We start from the raw sequence: 12,306 nt of genomic DNA, 5'->3' as shown, positions 1-12,306 counted from the left end.
TTCTACCTCTAATTAGTTGTACATCTTAGGTTCTTTCCTACGATCTTATACTTCAGAAACCTGATTCCTGATCATCTCCTTCCAATTCTCTTCACTTAATTACCATGACAGCAGCAAAATTAGTCATAAGGAACAGGCATCATCATTCACTTTCAGGCAAAATTTTATCCAGTTCAAGTCCATCTAAGTATTAGCCCTCAGTGATATCTTACTGTTTTATTCATAAAAGAATACTTGATGATGATGTAAGACTCATTCTACAATAGGATTGCATTGGGCTGTATCTTCCCATAAAATCTGTATTTTGCTAAAAGCAAAAAATGTATAGAAAAGCCATCTAGATTTAGCAAATGTTACATTTGTGATTTTGGCAAAGATAGGCCAAAGTTGGTTTTAACCAAATATTTTCATCTGGACTTTGAATGGGAATTGAAAACATCATGTTTTTTTTATGTTGTTGCAATTTAAAATCCCAAAATGTCCATGTTTTCACAGAGAGTTTTCAAGACATAGAGAGCCATAGAAACCTCAGATAATATCTGTTGCTGGATACTTGTTTTTGGCACATATAAGTTTTCCCAGAAAGAAAAGCCCATTCAGAGATCATATTGGCTTAGAAATTACAAACATCTTCATTTCCTAGAGCAGAGATTTTTAACCTGTGATCCATGGGGCCCAATGTGATCACTCAAGATTTTAGAAGATCTGTAAACTTGGAAGGGAAAAAATATATCTTTATTTTCACTAAACCTCTAATTGAAATTTATAATTTCTTTCAATTATTTACAAATATTATTCTGAACAATCTAAAGATATTATCAGATAACCAATGAAGTCTGAACCCCTCCCCCTAAAAAAAGATTAAGAACCCTTGTTCCATACGGATTTTTTTCAGTTTTCATCAGATCGTGTGTGAAATATTCTGCAAAGACACTTGAAAATTGGCAGAAGCAATCTTGAGTATAGTGTAGGGTTTGATATATTTGCTTTGGATCTTGGAAGCAAATGAATTCTTCAGGAAAGAGAAAATTTAAAATAGAAGGGTGATAATGAGAGCAAGTTGCTATATTGTACTGGTTCCCAATCCTGTACCAAGACTCAGATTAAAGACACAGAGAATCTAAATCTAACAAAAAGGTTCAAAAAGAAGTTTCTGTAAAGTTTGTTCTGTAAAATTTCAAAGAGGGAGCTGAGAATTTCTAAAGCAGATGTTTCCTGAACCATAAATATAGCCAGTGGGAACCCTCTCCAACCATCCATTTTTTTCTCTCCATCCAGAGAGCAGAATCCAAGTCTAAGAGATTCATGGTGGCATCCGACCTTCCAAAAAGTCTTCTAAGTTAGTCTCTAAGTTTTTCCGAAGGTTCAAAGTCTTACTGAGAATAAAGCTGGAAGTTATGTATAAAAGAAACAAAGTTTGATGAAAAGAAGAGTGGATTTGAAATCAAGACACTGTATAACTACCAATTACTAATTGCATAATTTTAAGTAAATCATTGTTACCTTAACCAACTTACTTCTCAGTTTCCTCACCTGTTAAGTTCATTTAAAGGATTAAACTAGATGATTGATAGTATCTCTTGAACTTGTGAGGATTAACTTTTCATCTTATTTTAGATATTCGGTATCATTATGACTATTGGCAAATCACATACCATCTCAGCCTCAGTTTCCTCATACTTATAAAGTAGCTAGCTAACCTTAAAGCTTTAACATGTAACACACAAAAATTCTAACATATAAATGTTAGCTATCATGACTATTCTTATTTCCCAAATTCTCATATTCAATAGGTAGAAAATTTGCTAATGACTACAGCTGTCTAAAAGTAGAATGAACTTCCTCAGGAGATATGGATTTTTCCATTACTGGAGGTCTTTCACACAGACAGATGACTACCTATTAAAGATGTTATCAAAAGGATTCTTGTTTAAGTATGGGTTGAATAAAATGAAATCTGAGGCTTTCACCACCTCTGAAAGTCTGTGGTTCTGTGAACTTAACTTCCATAAAAAAGAGTGGTATATTCCTCTGAAGATTCAGGTAAGAACATGCCAAAAATATTAGCCACAATGAAATTTTTAAATATAATGCAGACCTAACAGCCTGAATTTGTTAAACCATACACCAAAGTATAATAAACTTTTGGTCTTTCCACTATCCCAGAGCTCAAATACTATAATGCATAAGTTTAGCCTACCATTGTTAATCAGCTTCATGGAAGAGACAGCACCTGAACTAGATATCTCAGAACATAACCCATGCACATACTTATATTGGATACATTCTTCCTCTTCATAAAATATCTAAATGTAACTTAAATTCTATTAATGTCCCCTTTAGCTGCCATTGCTTGGTTCAAGAGTGACCCTGGAAACTCAAAGGTTAAGTAAGCCCAAGGTTTGAAAGATCCTAATGAGCTAGAAAAGCTAAAGTGTGTGCATGACTATATATCTGCTATTCAAGGATCAGCCTAGATAATTTTGGGGGAGGTTTATTGACTGAAGAATTATTTTGGCCAGAACAATTCATAAAACTATGTATACATATTAAAACGTTAAAAAGGTTACCATCTTATCAATAGAAGTACCTATGCATGGAAATCATGGCTCTTTGGGATCTTAAAGTATGATTTAGATGACTGCAATATATTTTTTTCTCATTCTGATATAGGTAATAGCACAGCCTTGACTATGAAAATCTACTTCTTTCCAAATAGGCACTATTCCTCAAGGTCATATTAGATGGAACTAGGAAAACTCTAGTGATGGGAGCCTGTTTTGAGAGACAATGATGAACATGGAGTAGAACTCAGACTACTGAATCCTAGAATGACTAAGCTAATAACTTGCTTTGAGTTTCTAATTAGATTAAAAGCAAAAAGATGGCTATTGTCCATCTTTTAAAAAAAATGTTTAGTAATTCTCCTGAAGTAGCCACATAGATGAGATACAGATAATTACAATGATGGTAGAAATAAATGCTTCTAAGAATTATGTTTTTTAAATAATACTTACTTTTCTGTTTCTTCGCATGATCTTTTTAAAGTCAGCATACCTTCTAAAAAACAAAGTTTATGTGTCAGATAGAAGTTCAAAATATCTTAAATATGTCTTTTATCAAAATATTCATAAAAACTCCTCCCTGGAACAGTAACACAATGGTGACAATTAAAACTAAATGATACTGGTGTTTCAGTGGCTTAGTATTTTTGACCATCATACCAAGAACCAAGGACTTAACAACACAGAAAGCAAAAACGCTTGATCACTATCCTCAATCTTTGCAGTAAGCACTATTAAAGGCACTGTGACCAAAATGGGGGAGGGGGGAGGCCTTAACTGTGACATAAAGGATTTAAGAAGGAAATTATGAAGTCATTACTTACAGAAACTGATAGAGCCTGAGGAAGCTATTGAAGTCATCTACAGAACCATCTTTCTGGAGATTTGTCCAAAAAAGATAGATGCTCAAAGGCTTTTTCATTTGTAAAATGAGTGAACTAAATAAATCTCCAGGAGCCTTCCCACATCCAAATCCTATTTAATAAAAACCTTGAAATAATTTAAATATCATGTGACCTAAAAACAGGAACATGGCTAACTCCAGATCTCTTCCAATTCTAAAGTTCTCTCATTTTCCCTTATCAAAGTTCCACACATACATTCTTTAGCTAGAAGAGATGAAAAGATGATCATCCTATAATATGTATATATATGACATCTATGTCTATAATTTCTAAAAATTTAACTATAAACTTTTCCAAAATGAAACAAAAAAAATTTATACTGTACCAGATGGAATAATTATGCACCTCAGAAACCATCCAATGTAATCCCTTTATTTTAATGGTTAGATATAAAGTCATTTAATAACTCTTGTATATTACATGCAAAACATTTTCTGATCTGTGATACCCAGATAGAAGAGCAATTCTTTTGTCCTTTTCTTCCCTTTGAATGTTAAATCATCTTAATCTCTTAATTACAGTTTGAACACCAAAAAAAGTCATCTCCTTGTGTGTATATCTGTATTATCTCCTTTAAAGTATCAACTTTGTAAAGCTAGAGAGCTTGACTTTTTATTCATTCTTTCACTCAATGATTATTTACTAAGTACCTACTATATGCAAAACACTTTAAGAGCAAGAGAAACTATAAAAATAATTAAGATATGACTTCCTCCTATGCTCATATTTACAATCCATTAGTGGAGGTAGAGATTTGATGCATGTACAAATATGCAATAATTACATGAATGCCATTTATGTGGTCTATACCAATATAATCTTAATTCTACAACATGCAAAGTAGTCTAAGGATTTGTATGATACTGAATCCTGTGCTACACTTTTAGGATGCAATAAGCATATTCACATTACAGAAATAATTTTGTTCACCTTACCTTAAGGTTGAATTTGATTCCCAGTGACTGGCATTTATAATCTTCCCTATGAACTAACATTGTAAAATGTGGTTGTCTGTCTATAGTATAGCTTGTCAGATGTATTTGTATGTATATCTTAAGATATCATCTTGTCTTAATGATATCTTAAGATATTGTATACACATTTTATATGTGATATTTAAAATATATGATACAATGTATGACATGCCATGTATATGATACTTTACATATCATATATATTTTCTTTATATATATATACACATATCTTTTAGATGCATGTGTGTATATTCACATGTATTTAATAAGCTATACATACAAATGTAATCATCTCTGAAGTAGAACTTGTTAGAGATATATGTGCATATTTGTGTTTATCTAGACATTTAAAAGACAGATGTGTATATATGTAAAAGATGCATATGTATATATTTACATATATACATTTGACAAAATATTCTTCAGAGACAATAATTTTTGTATGTATACTTACCAGATGAAGGTATATGGAGATATATATATTATATACACACACACATAAGTGCACACACACATATATCATGTAATGTTTCAAGATAAATGGAAGGTGAGTACTCCCAGATGCTTCCATCCTTGACAGTCACTTTTCTACTAAACTACGTGTGCTTAAAAGTCAGCTGTTTTATCATCAAAACTTTATGTTTATCTGATCCATTCAATATGATAAATATTTAATAAGCACCTCCTATAAGCACAGTGCATCATGCTGGCCTAGCAAGATAAAAAGGCAAAAATTAAATAATCCCTGTCCTAAAGGGACAAGGAATATTTCACAGAAAAATAAATACAAAGTAATTCCAAGAGGTAGAAAGAGAGAACTCAGGAAAGGCCTCACAGCAGAAGTAGCACATGGGCTGAATTTTGAAGGAAACTAGAAATGATGAATAAGAGAGAGAGGTGACAGAATACCCTCACCAAGCATGACTAACTGTACAAAGAGTGATGGAATGTCACATAAATATGTGTGTATATGTCTATGTGCATGTACATACATGTACATGCATATATATTATCTAATCCTCACCACTATAGGCAGGCTACATATTATTTTCACTTGTTTTGTTGTGAGGCTTTCGCAGTTTATTTTTTAGGGTTTTTATAGTTTTATAATTTTTTACCTTTTTTATACTGAAATTCAGGGAGGAGATCATACGTGAAGCAAGATTATGTTGGTATTAGCAAAATTGAGATTAGAATCTACATTGTTTAAATCTTACTTAAGGGTTAGCACTATACCACATCATCACTTGGAGAAATATGTCATAGTCATAAATTTAGAGCTGGAAAGAATCTTAAAACCCATTAAAGCCATCTCCCTTATTTTACAAATAAGGCAACTGAGTCCCCAAGAAGTTAAGTAACTTGCCCAGGATCACACAAATAATAAATATGAGAGCCAGGATTTGATCTAAAGACCTCAGACTCCAAATCTGGTGTTCTGCCATGCTTGTATTCAAGAATAGATGCAAGCTCAAAGTAGAGTAACCAAAAACAAGATAAGTTTTCTTTAGAAGTCAATTAGCATTTACCACATAATTACTGGGTGAAACATTGTGCTAAGTGATATAAATATAAAAAAAAATGTAAAAAAAATCTCTGTTCATAAGAAGCTCAGATTCGAGCAAACGAGTGAGAAAGGAGGGGACAAGAGTACATAGAGAAAGTACTGTTCCACTTAATTCTACAGCCTTAGCTAATCCTGTAAGGACAGTATTTGCATATTATCTTATGACAGGAAAAGAAACAGTCTGCAATCAACTAAGTCAATCAATGTAATTAGTGGATGAGGAGACATATCTGAGCTTGTCAGGCAGGCTGGAAAGGGCCCCAGCCACCTGGCTGGAAATCAAATTGCCAGAGGACTAACCATCAAGAGACATACAACACTAGGCTACCTTAAAGAGGTTTCATTGCAAAAATATTTTCTAGCCTAAAGTAGATAACATAAAATTACATAGGCCCAACATGAGGACAGGATCTCCCATGGAGAAACCAACCCTAGGTACTATGCCCACAGTGGTATTTCACATTTTCTAAATGTACTTTCGACTGCAGAGAAGGCCCTTCCTGAACACAACTAAACTAAATAAATATATAAGCCAATCACCCACACACTCTGACTATGCTACAAATAGGCTGACCAACGGAAAATCATCCATCCATTGCCACAATCAGATGGAAAATGACAGATATTTTTCTTTCTTTGATAGAATGACCATTAAGAAACTTGACAGAAAAAAATAGCCATAGGAAAAGTCACCAGCAAACCCACTAATGCTTCCACTATATTTCAAACACACCAATCAAGGCCAAGCAATCTGCAGCCCACAATTCCACAGAGAGACTTTACAGGAACTGCTTAACTCAGCAGAGCCTGAAAGACAGGAAAACCCATCACAGGGGGAAAATGGGTAGTCAATGCCTATTTGTTCTAAATTACATGAGATACAGGCTAAAGCAAGGAGCCCTCAGGCTAGGCCTCACTGGGCAGCGTGAGACAGAGAACTAGGAAGTAATTCGAGTATGGTGCTATACAGGACTCTAAAGGCAGGAGGTGGGAGTGGGAGAGGACTGGCTTTCACATCAATAGATCCAAGTGCTAGTTCCATTGTTATCACTTTGGTATATCTCTGATCATCTCTAATCAAGTACTTCCTTCAACAATGCTGTTCACAACCCATTGTTGACTCTTATCCATGCCCTCCCCTAAATCCTGCAGAGGGCTCAAACCAACAAAGTGTGCTGGAGCCCTTCTTCTTGATATTTCATAGATATACCAGTGGTATATCTCACCACTTATGACAGTAGTTGGCACTTAGCAGGTTGCTTAATAAATGTAGTTGTCCAGTAGTTACCCTTATTCTTGAAAATTAAAAAGTCATCTCCTCTCTCTAAATCTTAGTTTCCTTATTTGTAAAATGGAGATAAATATATTTCTAAAATCAATTTATAAGTTTGCTGCAAGGAAAACACTTTGTAAAATATCATGTGATTTCTTTATGATTTTATTGATATAAGGAACTCCCAGGAAGGAAATTCCCTTTGCCAATACAGATCAGCACTTGCTTGAGAGATGCCAGAAGTGTTATGACATATTGTCATTTGCTTAAGGTAGGTCACAAAATCAATCAAGACCTGAACCTAGAATTTCCTCTGAGGCCAGTTTCTCTATTCACTATTTGTCTGACTTGCCTCTCAAAAGAAAAAAAAAAGTCTTGCCATTCCAAAATACATGAAATGTTAAGATTCTCAAGACAGGCCCCCTTCCATTATGTAAAGATATTATTCCATTAAAATCATATTCCAGCATCTCAGTGTGAGTTAAATTTGATTTCTTCAAAATTCTACTAGCAAAAATTGAGGCTATCCCAAATGTAGGCTACAACCCTCATATGAGGACTCTTGAAAAGGAAAAAGCATGTACAATTAGTCCCAATTAGTATAAATAATAATTTCTCTGAATAGGTTGCATGAATTATCATGTATAGTTCCATTTGGATAAAAACAATTACCATGTTACATAATTTTAACTTCTGTGTCTCAAATATATGCAACCACTATGCAAGTTTCATTATTCACACTAATATGACCTAGCTGTACAGGAGAGATAGAACACTGAATAAAAGACCACCCAGCTTTAGGGAAAAAAGCATACCTTATATTTAAACTAATACAGCAATAAGTTCATATATTTCAAGCTAGGAGGAGGCTTAGAAGTCATCTAGCTAGTCTAAGCCCCTTATTTTAGAGATGAGATACTAAAACCCAGGAAGATTAATGTTAGGATTACTAGGTGAGAACTCAGGTTGTCTGGACAATGACAAGGTGAGAATTCAGGTTGTCTGGACAATTACAAGGTGAGAACTCAGGTTGACTTTACAGTTCTCTGGCTCAGACCTTTGGTTTGGGCCTTTAAAGGGAGTTTACACCTTAGGAATTCTAAGAGGAGCAAGCTCATTGGTTGGAGTACTTCTTCCCAGAAGCCCTTGCATTATCCCACACCCATTCTCTGGGAGGATAAAAAGAGCCAACAGTGAGCCTGGAGAGCAGTCTGGACTGGGGAAGGACAAGAGCTGAAAGATTCAGAGCCAGGATTCAGGAAGAAGAAGAGGTTGGCTGGAGGCTCCAGAAGCATCCCAAGAAACCTGCTCATAGAGGAAAAGATTATACAGAAAAGAAACCTCCTCCCAGAGAAGGATTACAACTGAGAGACGATCAGAACATTACAGATTAAATTATTTATTAGATTATACAGAATAACAAGAAACCAGGATTCAAATCCAGGTCTTCTGACTTCCAAACATATACCCTTCCTGCTGCTTCCTAGTATAGTATATTTAAAGTTATTTGGCCAAAATGCATGGTCTAAGTAGCCTAACTTGTGTACTTATGTAAAATTCAAGATTTTGATGTGAGTTTTACTCCCAATTAAATTTAAAAAAAAATCATCTCTCCTTGAGGTGGGTCAACACAATAGGTCAGCAGAGATGAGGAGCCATGTGGCCACTCTGGGATTATGAGCAATTCAAGAGGCCCTTCAGGGTTTACTTTGAGATTTTAAAAGTTAAAGAGTTTTGTGCTGAAAACTGACCTCACTTAAAATTAAATCAATGAATGGCATAGCTGTTTATCACTAAACATACTCTCTCACATGAAATTCAATTCAATTTAGCTAAAATTTATTATTCCCCTATCATGTACCAGGCATTGTGCTAGTGGATGAAGACCTTACAAATAGCCCAGTTCTTGTCCCAAGGAACTTGTAATTTAGTATGACTTTTTTCAGAAATGACTTTCAGACAATAACAGTAAAAGCACAGTGGAATAAAATAAAAGAGCCAGGCAAAGTGCTCTAGGAAAAAATTAAAAAAAAAAAAAAAATTCAATTGAGACTCCAAGAAGAAAAGCCTCTTGGAGAAGGTGGTCCATGAAGAGAAGCCTTTCAATAGGTCAAGATGAGAAGGGAATGTACTATGGGCATAGGGAACACAGGATCATGAATTCAAAACACTGAATGGAAGATAAGCCATCAGGTTTGACTGCAATAGGAGAGGGAAAAAGTGATGGAATGAAATACAGATTAAAAAATAGGTTAGAACCAAATTGTAGAAGGCCTTAAATGTCAAACTAAAGAATCTATATTTTATCCCATTTTTTTTAGCAGAGAAGCAACATTACCATTCTGTGTTCTAGGAAAACTATAGAAGTAGCTTTATAGAAATGACTAGATAAGAAAGAAAATGGAGCTAGGAAAGAAATAGAGATAAAGGCCAAGTTCTTTGATCACATTTGTACATGAAACTAATGAGGAAATGCCTTCTATCAACAGACATTGACATCATCTCTGCAACATGAGGCTTTAAGAGTTTAAGTGAATTCCTCAGAAGCATACAACCAATATGTATAGAAAATAGGATATGAACATCTTCCTGTATCCAAGGCTAGCTCTCTATTCACTTTACCATAGCACTTCCTCACTGGAGGCAGAAACTAGTCAAAAATTATTACAAAACACTTTGAAAGATTTAATAACTTAAATCAACACAATATAACCCATCACTATTCCAAAGAGCTCATGATTAAACACACCATACATCTCCTGATAGAGAGGAGATATATGGAAGCATATTTTTTTTATCTTAATTTAACTTAGGAATTCATTTTGCATGACTGTACATATTTTAACAAGTTTTATTTTTCTTGATTTCTCAATGGATGTGATAAATAGGAAAAAAAATCAGAATTTAAAAATGAAAATTAAATTTTAAAAAAATTTAAAAATTTAAAAAGCAAAAAAATTTACAATAGTCCAGGTAACAAGTGATGAAAAAAAATTGTGATAGATAACTTCAACTATATTCTCATTAGCAGAGTCATAACTAGACTTTTTGTACCTAGAACAAGTAGGGGATGCTATCTGGGTAGAGAAAAAAAATTAACAGCAAGATGAATTCACTCAGGATGCAGCCTCCAGAGGTAGGAAATATTCCCCAAGATAATACATTCATTGCCCTCTAAATTTTGGATTCCCCAGGAGAAAGTAACTGTTGCCCTGACCTGGTTATTCCTCTACTCAATAGGACTAAAGTTCTTAAATTAACAGAGATAGAGTTTTTTTCCTATGTTTTCCTAACCAGTTAATATCCCAAAATAAAAATTAGAAAAGGGACTTTTTGAATTCATTTCCTTCTGCTTTGATAGATGAGATTTAAAAGATTGAAGTTTGCTCTCTGCTCAAAAGCCTATATCACAGAAAGAAAGAGTAGCCAAACTGGGCAGAAAATGTATACTAAATTAAAGCACACTCTCTAGGAATCTATCTGCTTGACTACAGTGAAATTTCCTTACAGATGTTTCATCTGTGATTCTGTCCTCACCCCATAAATCAAACTGCTTCATTACATTGCTTTAAAGGACAGTTTCTTTCAAGTAAGGCTCTCCAGAGAGAGATGAGGAAACAGGCTCTTGGGTTACAAAACTGTTAGTGCATAGTATTGGGGAAGCAAATCTAAGCTCAACTGGATAAACTTTTCTGCCTCAAGGTAAAACCATTAGGCATACCTCATGCATGACTTTACAAGAGGAACACTGCCCATTACTCATATTTAATTATAAGTTCCTATTTGACCTAGTCTACAACCCAAACCTTAGAATGACTGAGTTATCAAAGGGAAGAAAAGGCAGTTGACTTTTTCACAAACAATGGAATTGTAATTCCTTGTCATGTGCCCCATACTTCCAGCACCTACATTTCCATAAAAATTCCATAAACCTCCATCCAATGAAATCATTTAGCAAAGTCTAGAAACTACAATAAATCAAAGCTTTATTCAGTATGAGCACTATCAACCACTGTAAGCTCAGAATTTTAGACAAAGCTAATTAAATCAACTAAAGAAAGCAGAATTTTTAAAGTAAAAGGAGCATGAGATATAGCAAAACAGTCCTGGGTTCTTATCCTAATTCTGTTACAAACTAGTTATATAACCATAAATAAAGTTTATCATCTCTCTAGCCTTCAATTTCCTTATCTATAAAATGAGTGGTTTAGATTAGATGATCCCTAAGAATTCTGCCAGCTCTAAAATTATATTGTTAACTATGAAAATGATATTTCCATTATCCTTTGGACCACCTGCAATTGTGATTCTTCAGAGATTGTGGTGTTCCAAGATTCTGAACTATATAGCCATCCATGCTAAAGAAATACTGATGTTAGAGGATGGACTTATTTAGTTAGCAGCTTCTCTTCATTGCGCTCATGTGTGTTGTATGTTAATAAACTGTTACATAATGCTACCAATGAGGTGTATAAGAAGTGATATAAAACAATTTTGGTTCCAAGAACAGAAGACAAAAATATAATTCCCACTTCTCATACAGAGTGAGGCTACAGGTGCAAAATGTTGTAAACATCATCAAAGTCATTTTGGAGTCATTTTTATTAACTATATTTTGCTTTTTTGTTAAGGTCAATTAGATTGAGGGGGAGGGGGAGTGGAGAAGAAGAATACCTGGAAATAGTGATGGTATAAAAATATAAATCCAATAAATAAGAGACATGGCACAAGAATGGAAAAGGGCACACAATGTGTCTTAATTGTCTAAAAAAGAAGAATCTGCAAACTATAAGCAATAGGATTGATGTCGATATCTTGGAAAGATTTTTTTGACCAGTTTACTAAAGAAACAAGTAATGAACATGTAAAAAATGAAATGATTTGAGAGAACCTGTATTGCTTCATCCAAAAAAATCATTATAAACCTATTTCTCCTTTTTTACTGATTATTTGATTAATACATAAAGGAAATAATACAGATATAATTTACCCAGATTGTAGTGATGAACTTGATAAAGAATTT

At 34.0% G+C, this 12,306-nt stretch overlaps 1 protein-coding gene across 5 annotated transcripts in view; it reads right to left on the bottom strand.

Annotated features, from left to right (window-relative positions):
• The window catches only part of DCDC2C (doublecortin domain containing 2C), a 173,926-nt gene that overhangs the window by 106,854 nt on the left and 54,766 nt on the right, over positions 1-12,306 (bottom strand). For 4 of the 5 annotated variants that reach the window (XM_074288066.1, XM_074288067.1, XM_074288069.1 and 1 more), the window contains one exon: positions 3,018-3,060. In XM_074288066.1, coding sequence (XP_074144167.1) covers positions 3,018-3,060 — 43 coding nt within the window. The remainder of the gene's footprint in view (positions 1-3,017; positions 3,061-12,306) is intronic. The other variant, XM_074288068.1, reaches the window with a different exon arrangement.

This window comes from Sminthopsis crassicaudata, chromosome 2, assembly GCF_048593235.1.
Source record: "Sminthopsis crassicaudata isolate SCR6 chromosome 2, ASM4859323v1, whole genome shotgun sequence".
Classification (NCBI taxonomy): domain Eukaryota; kingdom Metazoa; phylum Chordata; class Mammalia; order Dasyuromorphia; family Dasyuridae; genus Sminthopsis; species Sminthopsis crassicaudata.
This window is presented reverse-complemented; position numbering and strand designations above follow the sequence as displayed.